We start from the raw sequence: 18807 nt of genomic DNA on the forward strand, positions 1-18807 counted from the left end.
AATTCCATTCATTAGTGTGCAATGCTGAACGAGAGTTTCCGCTTTAGTAGTCACACGTCTACTGTATAATAAAATCTAGTAGATAAATGCATGCTCGTGAATAGGACTGTTCAGGGAAAACTTTGTCATTGAAATAGAAAGCTTTGAACTGTAAAGAAGATTACAATTGAAGAGTAAAAAAAAAATAAGCATAATGTTGGCAGACTGGATTGGGTTCCACTGTAGATTCCATAACTGTCAGTTTAACAAATTCTAAAACACAACTCTTGCTTGTTGATGTAGTTCCATCACACATCTTATCATTATCAACTACAGTATGACTGGCGCCATCTTGTTAACCTATACAGACCCAATTATTGTGCTGGATTAGTATTTATTTTTCTTTTTTTTTGCCCCCCTTTCCAAGACAGTGCAATGGTCAAATAATGAAGTCAGTGTGATACATAACATGAGAATCTTGTAGATGTGAAAGAAAAACTAAAAAGAAAAAAAAAAATTGGTTGTAAAATTGTAGAGGTTAAAACTACTTAATGTAATGCTTCACATATTTATTGACTAAAATTCATGAACATTTTCTTAAAATACTAAGGTTTTGGGACCACTGGATAAATATAGCCAAAAGAAGCCAAAAGAAAAAAAACTTGTAGCAAATCTTCATTGATCACATGCAATCATTTTTTTTTTTAAAAGCCTTGTAATTGTGGACCTTGTAAATGGGAGTTGTCCATATGACCACACAAAGATGTAATTAGTCTAATGCATTTAATACAACACAATGTTGTAAAAATTAGTACATGACAAAGAAAGCTGATCATAACTAAACTTTACATTAAAGAAGTCAGTTACAAATTTAAGTGTAGTTCAGTGAAATCATTGGATTAGAGTCTCATAAAAACCTTCAACTGAATCAACTGAAAAACTATCCAAGAAGTCTATACAGGCTACAACCTTTCAGATACTTACTACATTATAATTCACTAGGCTGTTTTTTTCTCTCCTTGGCATACACTTAGAGCAAGATTTATAAAATATGTGTTTACGTTGTCTTGGACACGTGAATAAAAATGTGATCTGCCAGTGTGGCTGTCTTGCATTATGCATTCATTTGAATACATTGACATAAAGATACTGTGTTTTTATGAGAATTGAACAGCTCATTTGTCAGTGAAGCAAATTACGGCTCCGAGCAAAGCAAGCGTGTAATATGTACAAAATGTATTTCATACAGCCGTGCACCCCATTTTAAAGGCCGTTCTTTTAAAGGCTAAAAACAGGTACATTGTGGTAAATTGTGTTTTATTTTATGTTTACTGTTGTTGCTCAGGTCACAGACAATATGATAAATAACAAGAAACAGTACATAGGGGGCATTAGGTATGCTGAGTGTTTATGGTTACTGCTCTCCTCTTAATCCAAACCACGATAGTGTTGGCCATTAATAGCCAAAGGCCATGTAACCTTTGCAAATAGCCACATTCCTCCTCTTCTAGACTGTATCGCGTGTTTGCTGAGTGTGGATGTGTGTGCGTGTGTGCGTGTGTCTGTTTAGTTTGCAAAAGGTCAGGAGACACTCAGACAGGAAGAGGGGAAAATAAAAAGTCGACAAAGCTGAACGTGGAGGAGGGTGTTCAATGGAATGAAGTAGAATAATGTTTTGTTTCTTTTGAAAAAAAAAATGTTTTGCACATGAGCCTTTTCGGGAATTGTAAATATAAAAAATTCAAACGATATAATCATCTGTCGTTTATAGAATTTGTTTCCCTTCATTTTTGATTTCCCTCGAAGCTAGTCAGGCATTCCTGTAGTGTATTTTTCTTTGCTTGATAATATTGTAGTACTAATGAGTCGCACTGTCAAAATCACACAATCCAGTCAGGGATTCCTGAAGTAAAATGCACACCACCTAACACCAGCCTAGCATGATGTAAGGTAAGGCACACACTCTTAATATGAGCAGGAACAAATGCAATTAAAGGGAAACGTTTAGCTTGATTTACTATAACTATTTACAAAGCGCGCCATAAGGCGTGCTGGGAAGTGGCAGGGCTTCTGCTGGCGCTACAATATGCTTACGCAAAGCGGCAGGAGGCCCCCGATGCCCACCCGTCGCGAACTGCAGGGAAACGATATGGTCCACCAGCAGCCTCGCCTGATGAAGCGATGGGCCGAGTCACGAAGAGCAGAGCCGGAGCCACAAGGAACATTTTTAGTTAGATGATCGATGTGACCAGCATGGTACGCAACAATGTACACAAGGTTTGAAATAAGCAGGTCTGCATCGCAATTTGTGTGTCTATCTACGTTATTTGGTATTATTTTATCCCAAGTTAAATTTCTGGGTATTTTGCTGTTCAATGTTAGTTACTCTCTGCTGTGACAAGTGTACTGTATCACACAAGCACTTATTTAGGTGTCTTATGACTGCATTTGGTTAGCTTAGCAATTAGCATGGCTTCCTCTCAGTTTTCCCTTTATCTTCGTGATAGTGCTACTTTCAGAAAATAAGCTTTTTCGCTGCGACGGAGGATAATATTAGTGACTTATGCTGTGTGGACACCGGATGGAAGACCACATTTTTACCTTCGTATCACTTATTGCCACGTGAACTCTCCAGCCATAGCTCGTCAAGTAGCGAAGGCTTTGCAAAATAGGGTACAACAAGCATTCCTCAATATGAACTACCTTTATGGCCTCTCAGACATTTGGAATTTGTAAGAATAACACCAATTAATGTAACACAAATGCAGGGTTGCTTCACTATATAATATATATATATATATAATTACAGGCCAAGGGAATACTTTGCTATAATGTAGTGTAGCATACCCATAGTTGAGATGTGCGAATGATCGAATGAATGCTTTTGTTATGTTTGAGGATAGCCTTGCATGTTTGCAAGATACTGCCACACATTTGAAGCACCACTGCTAATTAGCTGCATGAATCCACTATCTGTTGATTTCAGCAGGTGTCCATGATGTTGCCAAAACATGTGACTAGCAATAAATTGACCTTAAGCAGTAATTGCCATTGTGGAGTGGTAAAGCGGACATGGCACTACCAAGTTATTTTCATTACAATAAACTGTATTCTGCACAAAACCATAAAATAAAATTGTGTGTACAGTGAGTCTCATTCGGTCTTGTTGGAAAAGAGAGACAAAAAAAAAAACTATCAAACAAAAACAGAGATATGAAAAACTGAGATATGAAAAAAGATATTCATATATTCATAAAAAAAAGAAGATATTATTTATACATGTTTTTGTTTATTTCAATGCCGACCATCATATTTATTTTCTTTATTTCGCATGACAGACATGAGAGTGATTATTGGTCATGATTTGTTGGTTTAATCAAATGTCCAGCATGAATGTTAATTTGTTTCACTTTCTAACTGAACCGTTGGAGTCGTCGTATGTGGTTTCAAGCATGCGCGCACGCACGCACGCGCGCACGCACGCACACAGTTGCATAGAATAGCTTGCTGCACATCCTCGCCAACATAAAAACACAGTGGTGTCCTTCTGCAAACTGAAAGTCTACTATTTGCAAGGCAATAAAAGTGTTTTGATGTTTCTTTGGGATAAAAAAACAACAACAACTGCTTTTCTACAACACAGTGACAATTACCCCCCCCCCCCCCCCCCCCCCGCAAAATTTCACCCCATCATGTGAAATCAGCTGGAAATATGGCAACAGTATCCTCAGCTAATAGTGTGCAAACAAAGAAGTGGTTGATAGGAAGCCAGAAATGCAGGCTTGAATATTTAAAAGGGTGCGTCTATGTTGTCTATTTGGTACTTCTTAATTAATATTCCATGCTCCATGCATACTTGCAAATATGAATGATTGTGCTTCTCCCCCTTTCATTCATTCCATTGGATTACTCATACCTTATTTGTTTGTAGGTGGGCCACTGCATCCACAATTGTGTTTCTGTCCCATTGTGTGTGTGTGCGCGTGCGTGTGTGTGAGCAAAAATGAACCGGCAGCATTTTCGTGCCTGCACAGTGTTGAAGCCCAAGTAAATTATATCTGCCCGCTAGTACTATTCGTCGGTTTAGAAATCCTTTCAACAAAGACTACTTGGCCTCAATCGCTCCTCATTTTTGAAAGAATTACACTGTCTGGGGAGGCTGACACATATGGGAAGGGAAGAGGGAAGATTAGACAGCAATGTAAAAGGAAGTAACAAAAATAGGAGAGTAGGGGAACAGATATGATAAGAGAGATATCTTTTTAATATCGTCTGGCAGGTGCAAGCCATTGACTGCTAGAATGGAGGGGAAAGAGGGATCAGGAGAGCACAGAAGGAAGAAACAAGGTGGAAAACGGTCATTTGCACAGGATCTATACCAAAGCATTATTTGTTACTATTTTGGTTGAAGGCAAATCGGTCTAGTGGATCGGTTGAAGCTTGGCTAGTACTGTATGTGACAGGAATTACAAAAGAAGTGATTGTATTTAGACAAATCGTTTGAGAACAGTGGAGTGGTTTCAGTGGTCTCCCTGCGTTCAATAAATAGCTGAAAAGTGCATTAGCGACTCTGGCTGGTTGTCCTTTCTCCTTTTTTATGTATTACAGTAAATACTGTAGTATAGTGTAACCCCCCCCCCTCCCCCATTCACACACACACAGAAAAACAAGCATCTGAAGACTGCTCACATCTGTAGAATGGACTCACATGGGCTGGCCAAACGCTAGATAGGATCAATGGAAAGAAAAGGGGCTGCTAAAAGTGTATGTGGGTGTGTGCATGCTTGCAAGCACAGTGTAACTCTTACCACTTGTCCATTCTGTGGGTTTTTATGAGCATAGGGAGGACCTCTGATGTGATTCCACATCTGACCAGAAGTCATCGCAAAAACGACACACTTGAGTCAAAGTGGGGGAGAGAAGGAAATGCATAATATTACGTAATTATAATAATAATATATATTCATAAACATTATTCAAACCATTTGATTCATTTTAAGTAGATGTGTATACCAGTGCTGCCATTGCCCATCCAGTCTTGTTGTATATGAATTCCAAGTTATTTCTTCTCAGGTATAGTAGACCTCCGACAAGAGACACTAACAGAGCCAAAGCAATGGTCCCTGAATAATTAGGGGGACGGAAGACACGGATCTAGAGAGGACGACATAAAGCAATTGTTTTACTCTTGCTAAAATTGTACAACAACCCAAACTAAGAGAACACTTTATTGGTAATGTCTTATTAGCCCCCCCAAAACGTCCATTCAGCAGTGCTAACTTCCCTTTAATGGCCACTTGAGGTGTGGGCAGACCATTTGTAAAAAAGCAATCAAAAAGTAAATGTGAATATAACTTCATATTTTGATGTAGATCATTTGGTTGTGTAACCCAGGTTTCTATTTGATCAGAGGTAAAAAAAATAATAATGTAGTTGCACAAAATATGGTTGGTGTAAAGGAAAAGTTTTCTCTTTCTTTTTATAGTTTTTACGGTCATTGTAGTGAAACAGCTATACGTGAACAATAAAATAACCAGATGACAATATCAGCAGGCTGGTGGCATGCTAAAAAAATGTGTGTGCTACGGCCAGTTTGCAAACATGGGTGCTCTTCTTCCCTCCGCCCATAAACACTCCTCATGTGTATAACATACCTGCACATCTGTGCGGTCTGCAATCCACTTGGCCAGCTGCTCTGAAGCAAAGCCAATCCTCTGAAGGTCAAATGTGTCCGCTCTTTTTGGCTTTCCCTTTGCTGGAAAATGCATAAATGTTGGTGCGCTGTTCATGTTCAACTAGAGATAAAAACAGAAAATTTATAATTTGAGTATTAAGGTAAGATACATTATGCAAGTTGTATGTGATTGTATCTCAAGATTTCCTGCAATAATTAAAACAAGACTGGTTTTCTAAATAATAATAATAATAATAACAACAATTCATTCAACACATTCACAATCTTGTGGCGGTAAATTATGTAAGTAGCCACAGCTGCCGGGGCAGACTGACGGAAGCATAGCTGCCAGTGTGTGCCTACGGCCCCTCCGACAAGTGTCTGGCCCAAGGACATAACGACACATGACTTGGAGAGAGCGGGTTTCAAAGCCTCCAGTTACTGGAAAACCGGCTCTACCTCCTGAGCCATGATCGCCACAATAGCTGACATTATCCAATTAATTGCTGTAACATTGGCATCAAATCAATTTAACTGGAGAAAAAAAAATTGCATCAAATTAATTTCCAGAAGACATACAATTGAAAGCAGTATAAAGCAAAGGGAAAAGTCTGGAATCCGCTTGCATGTCTGCTGGAACTATCAACCAATTTCCCATTACTGGGTGTTGAAGCTATTTTAAAGTTTTCAAAAGTCTCTCTCTCTCTCTCTTTTTTTTTTGCAGTAGAAAGTGTTACCTCTCCAAAGGATTTCAATGCTTATTTAGGTCAAGACTCATTGCTTCTTTTCCAACTATGCTTTTATTATGCTGCTGGGTGGTTTTCCATTCGGCCTGAGATCTCGGTCTTGAAAACTAGTTTATAAGACACTGGCTCATACATTTTGCTCCAAGATGCTGCAATAATCTTCTGATTTGATCATTGCTTTGATGCCTTCAATGCCTCCAGGACCTGTTGCACCAAAGCAGGACTACAGCATGACGGGCAGACAGCCGCATAAAAATTGAGAACCTCTAACAGCTTCACTTTGGCTTAATTTCTTTACTTATGATCTAAATGATACACTGCCTTTGCTGATAATGTATCTATAATTAATCTAAACAAAATGGCCTCATTTGCATTTATTCATGATGATATTTTAAATGACATTCTAAAAATTGCGTTAGTCATTCTTAATAGGACTGCGAGCATGGATCGAGACATTTCATAAAAATAAAAAAACTCATAGTGTCCTTTCGTGGCACTCCGGTAATACCCACTAAGACAAGCTCATTGTTCCCTGTAAGACTGGTTTGATGCACATTGTTAACAGTAAATTGGATTTGTTTCCAGTGAGGGTTGCACTCCACCAAGGCTGCCCGATGTCACAGATTGTGTTCACAGCGTTTTAGATGCAACTGAGGTGTTAGGGAAAGTCCGGTTAGGTGGCCTGAGTATTACATCTCTGCTTTTTACAGAAATGGTTCTGTTGGCTTCATCAAGCTGCGATCCTCCACTAGCTTCACAGTGGAATATAAATGAGAATCTGCACCTCCAAATCTAAGACCATGGCCGTTGGTCTTAAAGGGTGGAGTGCCTGCCTCATGTACTGGAGTGCAAAGTATCATTGGTTAAATGAAGCAGAAGATTGACAGGCGGATTGGTGCAAGAGTGTTTGGGCTCTCCCTTTCAGAGAAGCAGAGTTGAGCTGTTGCTCCCCCACATCGAGAGGAGCCAGATGAGGTGGCCTGGATCTCTGGTTCGTAGCCACATTCCAGGTAACCATGCCACCATGAGGAAACCCCGGGGAAGACCCAGGATACGTGGGAGAGATTATGTATGCTGAAGGTCTTTAAAGGCCTGGGAATCCCTCAGGAAAAGCTGGGCAAACTGGCTGAAAAAAGGGAAGTCTGTGCTTCCCTTTTTAGGCTTCTGCCGCAACGCCAGATTAGTGGAAGAAGATGGTTGGACGGATGGATGCACCGACGGGTGGACTGATGGAAGTTGCTGCCTACATTACCTAAACGGATCTAATCCTTGGACATTTGCATGCATGGATTGAAAGTATTCATTTGAAAGTAAAACAACACAAACAAGGACACCTTTAAACTTTGACATTTTCTCGTGCATTATGAACTGGCCACCTTCATCTCTTTTTAAGAAGTGCCATCATAAGCCATGTAAGTGAGCAAAACTGTTCCACTTTGTTAGGTTATATAGATAAATTGCCCATTTAAATCTATCAGAATCATGTAGCTTTTGTACAATTTTCCTTTGCTCTGAATGTTATACAATATGTCTTGACAAGAGTTAACAGTGTATGTAGAATCATAACTTGAAAAATATATTGTGTACATTTTAAGGTGTATTAATCATTCCCGAGGGTCAATTTTTAGTAGTTTACGACTTTAAAAGAAACACAAAGTGTACAATATAAAGTAGCTCTGGTATAAAAATCTGCTACAAACCATCAAGCTAACTTCCCACGCTGGCCTCAGGCAGAAACGTCAATTTCATATTCTTTCCACATATCGATATTGTCGGTCAGTACCCAAATGGATGTTATGTCTTCAAATATTGACCGATATGAAGCGTTGAAAATGGTCTCAATTTTCTTAAACACTAAGTTTAAACAAATCTGAGTTTCACCAGCCAAAATTAATGAAAGGAATCAATAAGCAAATGCCTTATGGGCCTCGGTTAGTTTGAACACAAGGACAAAATCACAATCATATTGTATGCATTTTGCAAAAGAAAATAGCAGTCGTACAATGGATAACACTCAAAAAGCAATGACATAGTAACCTGTTGGAAAACATCCGCTCCTTCATCATAGTCCACTACGGTGAAGAACAGCTTGTTAGAGAAGGCAGATGAATAGCGCCATGAGTTGGCCAGGACCTGGTACTCCTCATTTGCTTGCCTGGAAGATGTAAAAATGACAAACAATAGTAATGAGGACAAACACCAGATACAAGACAAGCAAAGCATTTAACTGCCAGTTTTAAGTAAAACAAATATATAAAAACAAACAATCATTAGAATAGTTGCAATATGAAGCATTCTCTTAGCTAGCAAGCACATTACTGTAGATTGCAGACGTCAGTACTGTACAAATTGTAGGGATTTTCAAAAAAAAAAAAAAATCAAGACAGATACCAGTGTGAGTATTCATCAATACCGACACCACTGGTACTTTTAAACTTCGAGCTCATCAAAAAACAAAGAGAGAGAGAGAGAGAGTACAAAAGTACCAAAAATTGGTACTGTTGAGTACCGGTTTTGATTCCCAGGTACAGAGTATTGGAACAGTACCGGTTCAAATGTGAAAGGTACCCATCCCTAGTCTCCAGGCATGACCAATTGAATCCAGAAAGATCAAACATTTAAATCAGTGTAATGGATGGATTGAATGTAGATCGATTAATCGTGCCTGAAGAGTAAAATGCTGGGATGCTAGATTAACATAGCAACAGAGCTAACACAATTTAACAGATCTTGCGTTAGTAAAAAAAAAAACACCTAGTAGGTGTGGCTCGGACGGGGCAGGAGCCGCCACTGTTAAACCACTACCGAAACCCACAAATCAAAATAACAGTATAAAAATGTTAAGGTTTACATAGCATAATGGAGATTTTTATATGATACTATGAATCATATTATATAATCGCACAGCACTAAATGGGCACAGGAAGGAGTCAGCCATGCCTCTCACGAGGTAGATGAGAAGATCAGAAAATGGAACATGTTGCATGTGTACAGGCCTTGCTTCACTGTGATCACCAGGATTTCATACAGAGCTGTCCATGGTGCTGAAATTATAATGGTCACATTTTGTATGAGCATACAGAGCTGTACTCTGCTATACTGACCGGTATCTTTTTTGTGTTTTTATTTATTATATTATTTAACAACAAAGAGTAGGATAAGTTTAAGACATACAAAATCTAGAAAAGCAAGGTTAACAATAAAGTTTAAAACAACAGAAAAAAAATCGAGGGTAATCTAGACATTTTTTTAAACAATTTGATGTGCCAGCACTTGAAAAGACGGTGCTATGATTAGTATTGTGTTCATTTAATTAAACAGAATGAAAAATCTACGTAAAGTGGGTGCCATGTTGGGTGAAATCATTATATGCTGCAGACCGGAAGTGATGTCAATGTTCGCTGAACATATCATTTAATTGCTTACAGATTGCAGAGAGTAATGGATTTTGCAAGTGCTATGCACCCTTACTCATTCAAGCCTAAGTACACCAAGGCTCAGATGGAAAACAAAACAAAACAAAAATTACTCATTCACTGCCTTTGACAAGTATACTTGTCAATTCATTTTTTTTCAATGGGGCTAGATGGGGGAGAATCTGATTATGCTCCACTGTAAATGTCAAACATGGAAACAACTTTACTGATGCACAACCACCAGTAGACGACATCATAGCCCCATTTTATATAAAATAAACACAGTTTGAGAGTCCATGGGAGTAATGGCTGAATTTTGTGCAACCTAAATTTTTCTATTTTCAATTATAAAAGAACGGGACAAGACAGAAAGGAGAGAGTCTATTTGGCAGATTCGGTTTATATATAATTATTGAACATAATATCGCGTGGGTACTTGGTACTGAAAATTTTCTAAAATGGCTGGCAGTGATTAACCTATAAAATTCATGTTTATACAAACAGCATAGCCTCACTTATTTGGTTATTGACATTACAGGTATTACAACTAGGAGTCCAAATATGACTGCAAGTAATGAAGGCCGCTAATTTGCACTGGATAGCAGATACATGCATGTACACTGGTCGTACATGTTAGAAACAACTAAAATGCCTTACATTCCGTATAGCCAATCCTCACTGCCATTCGGACCCGGCGGAGTTCAATTCAGTTTTTTTTATTGCTAAGCTTGTTAATGTTGATGACTGTCACCAAGTTCTAATAAAAAATGCACTTTATATATTATCCTTTTAGACTGATATTTTGCTTAGTTTTCACTGAACCCATATAACATCGTTCTTGTATCATTATCAGTCTTGCAGTAGGGGCAAGTTAAATAAAATAACACAAAAAAATAATAATATCATAAGTAGGTAGGTATACAACTAAATAAAAGTAATATTAATACATTAATAACAAGAAATAGGGAAGTGAATACTTGAAAGTGGATAAGTATCAATAAAATAAATTGCAGCATGCAGACGCCATAAAATACTGAAACAATGCTACGTCTCATGCCGAGTCAAAGACCAAAAAATAGAGATATAAAATTTTGTCCATATCGTACAGCCGTAAATTGACCCAGCAAAGGAAGGCTCGCCATTCGCAGATAAAAGAGGCTGGGCCACAGAGTCATTCCTTCGGACATAGTTGCCTCTAGAAATGGCGTTCGGCTTTGTTGCTAATGCACTTTTGAGTTGAATAAATGCACACAGAAATGCATCATTTTTTTTTTCGTTTGAATTTTAGTTTTCATGATGACCGATGATAGCTGTAAATGAGATACATTTCCATGCTAATCTGATTGGAAGTTTTGGATGAATCTTTTAACACAGACAAACACCAGAGAAAACATTACCCATTTGGTAGAGTTAATGAGTCATATGTTGTCTAACATTGTGCTATGCTTCAGCAAAGCATATCCAGTCTAATACTGTATGCTGACTCCTTCAGGGTTGACTGACGCAAGTCAACTGACAAGAAGATGGATGAATGGCTCCTACTGTAAGTACTGCCAAAATGCAAGCATGCGCCTCTGAACTGAGCTTGAGCTTTGTGTGTATAGGTGCACGTACCGACAGACAGAACACTGCCTTTGAGGCTGCAATGCTGTAAACATGACGATGACAGAGTAGTTCCTGGGTGGGGCTTTGACGAAGCGACGGAACTTGTCACCGTTCATCCGTACAACAGAGCGACGAGAGGACCACTCCATCATCTGGTCAACCTTCTCAGACAGGAGGTTCTAGAAATAAAGAGGAAGAAAAAGAGACATTAGGTTGATTGGCTAAGATTGAAAAGTGATTGTATAGTGTCGCACTAGACATTGTATACACAGAGATGCCAACCCCTAACATCACTTCTCAGGAACATTCTGGATATTTTTGTCAGGAACATTTGCATCGCAGCCAAGACAAACACACACCGCCAAAAAGACTCCGGACAACACTACTACTTTCTTTATATTTTTTACAATATTTTCTTTCCTTGAGTGGTTTCACATGACAAAAGAATGCCAAATGATTGTTTTAATTTCAGTTGTAATGTATTCTGTTATTTGTGACTTTTAGAGGAGTGGCTGTGCATAGAGTTTTAGCCATGCTCGCCAGCCAGTTACAGCTTAATGAGTAGGGGTGCGAGTCTTTGAATGGCTCACGATTCAATTCTTGGGTGTGTGATTCGATTCAGAATCAATTTTCAAACCGTAATGATCTACTCCAGTCTGACTCGCTAATGCTAATAAGTGCTCTACTTGCGGCAATTTTATCACTCAAAAGAACGGCTCCACGCTGCAAAAAAACTACTTTTATTGGAATAACTTGATCATGACTTTTTCCTTCCACTCTCTAATTCCACTCTCTAATGTGCCTACAACTTATCAGACCGCGTGGAACCACACTGCCCCTAAGTGGCCAAATCGGGTACAACATGAACAGCGCTCCCAATAAAGGCACACACAAACAAAGGCAAGATAGTATAAAATAATTTAAATAAAATTGATTTTGGGACATTTAAAATCGATTCTGAATCGTACTAAATGAGAATCGCGATTCTTATGAGAATTGATTTTTTGGCACACCCCTATTAACGAGTGCACAAACTTGTTTTTTTACACGAAGAATGCAATGACAAAAATGAAATTCAACCTTATTTGTTCTTAAATTGAAACCAATTAAGTCAAGTTTGGAGATTTTACCATGCGATGTGACCAAATGCAACTGAACTGGCCCGTAATGTGCAGGGTTCTGCAACTAGTTTCCATGAGTGGCTAACCGTCAGCAAATACTTTTTCTGTGATTCAAAATCTGAACACAACAATGCTGAATTCAATGTTCTAAAACGTATTCTGTCAACTCAAAAGGCTTATATTTCTCAGATACTTGTTAGTGAGCTCTTCACCTTTGCTGAGATAATCCATCCCCCTCACACGTGTAACAGAGTACCATAATCCAAATTCTGATTAGAGAGCATGATTATTGCACAGGTGCACATTAGGAATGTGCAACTGGCAAGCTGAGCTGTTGCCCGTGAACTGAATGTTCATTCCTCTACTATAAGCCATCTCTAAAGGTGTTTCACATAATTTGACAGTCTATCCAACCGGGCTTACAGCCGCAGACCACCTTTAACCACATGAACCCAGTAACTCCCCATCCAGCACCTTCATCTCCATGGTTGTCTGAGACCAGCCACCCAACAGATACTAAAAAAATCGATTTGCATAACGAGAGAATTTCTGCAGAAACCTCTTCAAGCATGTCGTCCTCATTGGGGTCCAAACCAGACTACAGTTTGTCGCTGTGACTGACTTGAGAGGGCAAATGCTCACGTTCGATGGTGTCGGGCACTCGAGAGAGGTGCTCTCATCACATAAGAATCCTAGTTTTCGCTGTACAGGGCAGATGGCCGATGTCGTTGTGGATTGAGTGTCTCATGGTGGCGGCGGGGTTATGTTATGGGCAGGCGTATGTAATTGGTGTGCCATGCATCCAAGACCATCACCTCCTGGTGCAGCACGACATTGCACAGCGCCATGTTGCAAAATTCTGGAAAGTGAAACCCCCCCCCGACAATTCTTGCATTGTCATCATACACTCACTGCACATGTTTGGAATGCTGTGGATTCATGTATAAGAAAGACAGTGTATTCTAGTTCTTGCCACAATCCAGCAACTTTGCACAGCCAATGAGGATGAGTGGCTCAACATTCAACAGGTCACAATGACCAATCTGATTAACTTCATGTAGAGCAGATATTTTGAAAGGCATGAGGCAAATGGTGATTAGTAGTAATTGACTGGTTTCAAAAACTAATAATAATACCTAGCACGTCATCGACACTGTATTTTAAATGCCTTTATGCCAGACCTTCAAGTGACTCTCACACATCATTGTTATGGCTCCCTATACTTGCAGGCAAGCACACACAAAACATGTTTAATGTGCACGCATTCCAAACAGCCTTGGACCATTAGAAATGTTTATATTTCACCCTAATGAGGACAGAGGGTACAAAAATAAATCACATCTAGAATGAGAGAGTACACACATGATGAGTGATTATGATATATTAACTGAAGCAGATGTTGTGCTTCACCCCAGTATCTCTCCCCTCTTACAAACATGCATTTAAAAGGTTATAAAGTGAGTGAAAGACATTGTGCCACTCCAAAGTCTTTCTAAACATACAGTATTTTCAAAATTCAGTTTTGTTCCTGTATATTACTTATCAATGGTCTGAATAACCCACCCTATGTAGTCTTTTGCAGAAAAATTGCCTGTTTATTTGACCATTTATGACTCAAACATCTTCTAATTAGCAGATTAACACCTTAGCTGTTCACAATGGGCACTTCTGCAAGGCTCTGGCCAATAGTTTTCAGACTGGATTCGGGTTCGAATTTCCCGCTATCTGTCTGCGGATGTGACATTATGCGCATGCTTGATTTGATTCGAACTTCAATTTCCTGCATTCAGCAGCTTTAATGGCGTCATGGACAATTCCAGGTTTACGTCACAACTGCGACATGTCAAAATGGCGGTCTAATGCTGCATTTGAGGACAAGATGAAGGTGGGAAGTCATACTTTCCGACTTCAACATCAGGAAGTGTGCACAGGAACGTGTAATAAATTATCATTATTTCGGATTATCATTATCTGTGTACAACATTAAACGGTAGGGTACATGAAGGGGAAAAATAATTCTCAAACAGCGGACAACTGTCATATGATTTTTACCCATGTTAGAAGGTCCTATAATATATATATATATATATATATATATATATATATATATATATATATATATATATATATATATATATATATATAAATAAAAATAAAAATAAAATAAAGAGCAATGATGATGACATTTCCGAATGAACAATACTGAGCTCTTTATAAAGAAAAAGCACGAAAAAAAAAAAAAAAAAGAAGTTCCTATAATCGGCCGATTAAATTGGCAGGGGGATTAATCAGTTGGGCCCTGTTAGCATTAAATGTTCTAACCAGTAAGAAGCTTGCTCTGTCCACCTCCTACATGAAAAGCCAACAGCATTCGTTCAAGCCACAATTCTTTCCTCTTTGTGCTCTGAAACTGCTTCTATTGTAAGTGAATAGATCACAGCTTTGGCCATCGGGCTTCAATACTGTTTCCTCCAATTCTCCCATTCAAAAGAGGGATTACTTCAAATTGGCTCAGTGTAACAGCGGACAAAACACTCATCTTTCGCTTAGTTACACACACATACACACACACACACATGTAAGCGCACACACACAAAGAATAATAATACAAAAATCTCAATAGTAAGAAACAGCAAAATATGTATGTATGTACCATCATGGATTGTTTATCTCACACAGAAAATATCAAATTAAATTAGGAGTGAAGAGTAGAATGACAGATTTGACCTTTTTTGTAAAAGTAGAAGTGTGAGTTTATGTCGCTCAGTGGAAGTGAAAGTATAGGCAGCAAATGAAGTAAAGGAGGCGGCAAGAATGGACAAGTGAGTTGACAATGTACAGTGAAACCTCCACATCCAATGTCCTAAAGGTCATAAAAATTTAAAATCAGTGTACGCACTAGGCATTGTGTGACTTATGGCGGGTATAGTAAGGATATAGTAAGTTGCTATATAGTGTCATGTGGTAGTGTGGTAAAATTGGGCATGTACAATAACATACTAGCCTCTTAAATCTTCATTTAAGTTTGAACTATGGCTGTTAAAATTAAAGCGTTAACTCTGGAGATTAAATTCATTAAAGCGTTACAAAATAATGAACTCAAGTTAACTCCGTGTGCAGCCAAACTTGGAGTAATTGGCGGGAAGATGAATAAACATGGACTTTAGGTAGTTTTACTTTCTGATATGCTTGCTTGATGATTGTTGGAGATCTCTAAAGTAATTTGTGCACTTTGCAGAGCCAAATTCAAATATTATAATAAATATTATTAGTACGCCTTGGGCATATCATCACAGAGCAAAATTCCCTGCTCAAGTTACCTCCACGGGGCCTCGCAAACTAATGCTGCAGGAGTGCGCTGCTCGTCAGCAGAACGAAACGAGTAAGTGAGAATTGTTTATGGGAAAAACGATGGCCTGTAAGGCTGAGTCCATTTTGATTGTTTTGTTTAGCAGTTGTATTCTATTCAAAGATCAAAGAAAGCTATTAGAATAGTCTTTTGATTCTAAATATACTTTCTATTTCATGATTTGACATTCATTTCAATATTTTACTCAAGTAAATATCAGTTTCAAGCTTTGAAGAAAAAAGTTGAAGCAGAAGTAGAAAAATGTGATTAATCAATTAATTGCGAAAAAGTGTGTGATTAACTCATTCACTGCCATTGACGGCTAAAGACGTCAAAAATTAATTTGAACTATTTCTATTAGTTTAAAAAAAATAATAATTTGTTAACAAGAGTATGAAAACCTATATTTTTTTATTGTACATTTAGAACAGATATAAAATGTGTGATTAATTGTGAGTTAACTAGTGAAGTCATGCGATTAATTAGGATTACAAATTTTAATCGCCTGATGCCCCAAATTTGTAATAATGTTTTCCGGGGGGGGGGGGGGGGGTGTTATTAATTCACTGTTATTGACGTCAACAATTGATTTAAACTTTTTCTATTAGTTTAACTTTTTTTTCCCCCTTTTGTTAACAAGGGTATGAAAACCAAGAATTTGTTTATTGTACATTTAGAACAGATAGATAATGTGTGATTAATCGTGAGTTAACTATTGAAATTATGCGATTAATTACAATTGAAAAATTTAATTACGTCGCCCCAAATTTTTAATAATCTTTTTTTATTTTTAATGAATTTATGGCAGTGAACGACGAGTTAATTCGTTTTAAAATTGTAATCGTTTTGATAGCACTAGTTTGAACACTTCCAAAACTTCTAGTTTGACTTATTTCTAGCCAACTGGTCTAAGATCATAAACGCACAGCCCAAAGCTTAAAATTTTCATTTTGCACCTCATATAGACACGTTGAAAAGCAACTCACTTATGTCACTTACACGCACCTAGTCAGAGGCGGAAGCAAAGCTATTTGGTTGACAATGCGGGAACAGCGACAGAGTGGGAGCATTCAAGATTCAAAGGTGACCACCGTGGTGTTTAATCATTATAACGTGGACCGCCTGACTGTTCGCCAAAGATGCCCAGTGTGAAGCTGCGTAGGACCCAAAAAAGGATAAAAAAATATATAACATTCCGAAAATCTGTAAGATTGATGTGAATGTGAAAACACCTGTTATTGTACTGAAATAACTGCACTACTAGTAACTTTATAGTTATTTGATGACTCTGTACTGCTTGCATAGTTGTATTTGGTTGGTAGCACAGCACTAGCACCTTCATTAGATGTAAAGAGTCTCTATTCTCATGTGTCATATCTTGTTTGTTGTTGATGCTCGTACTGCAATACTAGAGTAGACCAATTCCTCATATGATGTTACATACTTGGCCAATAAAGATTATTCTGATTCTGAAAAATACATAAATTAACAAAGCTGCTCCACAAAGAAGAAAAAAAAGTTATTTCCAGCCTGAATCGTCAGAGGGTGGGTAGCTGTTAAAATGTGATACGGCGGTTAACTTTTTTTCACATGTGTAGAGTTACTAAGGATGTTGGAACTTAAAAACGGCCTGTAAAATTAATGCAGGTTTTATGACAGCAACAGTGACTATGGAACACAATATTTCAATTTTCATTATTTCCTGTTATAACATTTAATAACAAATTAAGAGTTCTAATAGAATCCTGAAATGGATTGTGTCTCCTTTCACATTACACTGTATTGTATATTCAAGACAACAAATGGTTATATTTGCCTTAATTAGCTTGTCACACATATCTCAGGTTACAATTGAGCACCTGATGTTGAAGGCAGTGGGATCATATTGAGATATTAACCATATGCCAATTATATTTTCTTGTCTATTTGTCTGTGTGAGCTATTGTTTCCATCTGTCAACTCCATTGAATTAGAACAAAATTTCACATTTCCAGCTTCAAGTTTGCCTTCCCCAAACTGCCATTCCCAGAAATAACATGAGCTGACAGTAAAGGAAGGGGATTTGTCATCCTAGCTGGCAAATAACAAATACTTCAAATCAAAGCATTTTTCTACTGCCATCATCCATACGTCCTCCTGCCCATCACCCTCGGGTAGGATGAGTTTGTCTAATTTCTTTTTTCATATTTTTACATTTTGTGGCCACATAAAAATGCAGCTGTCTCTTTTGGCAGTGCCCAGAAATTGTTGAAAATGTTATTCCAATATCATCTATGCACTCAGTCAAATACACTTAACTTTCATCTGTGGGTGGTCCAATGATTTCATTAAGCTACACAGCAACGACGCACATCCGTCTAAATCTACCCAATATCAAATTTAAGAGAGAAAGTGTGAGAATGGGTTTAATCAACAATCCTTAAATTTTTTAAATGGTTTGGATTTTAAATTTCATTTTTATATGACCCTCTAAGAGTGTACATGAGGGAAAGAGATGTTTTAAATCTATCAATTCTCAATTTAGGGCATAATTAAATGTTTTTGACAAACCTTTTTCACCACACAATAAAAGTGTTGGTTGTTTTTTTTTGTATTCCTGAACCTGTCCACTGTCACTGTGTAGTCCAGCAAATGAGTTTCCTCAGCCACAAGCTGGAGATTGGAAAGATTTTCCTCAGATGAGGCATCCCAGTGAACTTCAATAATGGCCACATTTATCATCACATTATACAGTCTGTGCAAGAAAATGGTGATGCTGAAAATGAAGGACCATACTGTCAAACCGCAAAACCCATGAGAAGAGGCAGGCAGTTGTTCAAAAGCAGAAATGTGACCTGGATTGTGTAATGTGATTTGTATCTGGGAAACCTTTATCATGTGAAAACAAAAGTCCTTGGAAGCATGCAAAAAATAGCAT

General features: G+C 38.0%; 1 protein-coding gene across 1 annotated transcript in view; it reads right to left on the reverse strand.

Annotated features, from left to right (window-relative positions):
- The window catches only part of tusc3 (tumor suppressor candidate 3), a 46295-nt gene that overhangs the window by 12447 nt on the left and 15041 nt on the right, over nucleotides 1-18807 (reverse strand). The window contains exons 2-6 of the mRNA XM_086083606.1: nucleotides 11430-11599; nucleotides 8437-8554; nucleotides 5634-5774; nucleotides 4993-5133; nucleotides 4788-4877 (exon numbers count right to left, since the gene is read on the reverse strand). Coding sequence (XP_085939732.1) covers nucleotides 4788-4877; nucleotides 4993-5133; nucleotides 5634-5774; nucleotides 8437-8554; nucleotides 11430-11599 — 660 coding nt within the window. The remainder of the gene's footprint in view (nucleotides 1-4787; nucleotides 4878-4992; nucleotides 5134-5633; nucleotides 5775-8436; nucleotides 8555-11429; nucleotides 11600-18807) is intronic.

The sequence above is a fragment of the Leptonotus elevatus genome, chromosome 8, assembly GCF_054856555.1.
Source record: "Leptonotus elevatus isolate MCC_2025b chromosome 8, RoL_Lele_1.0, whole genome shotgun sequence".
In the NCBI taxonomy this organism is placed as follows: domain Eukaryota; kingdom Metazoa; phylum Chordata; class Actinopteri; order Syngnathiformes; family Syngnathidae; genus Leptonotus; species Leptonotus elevatus.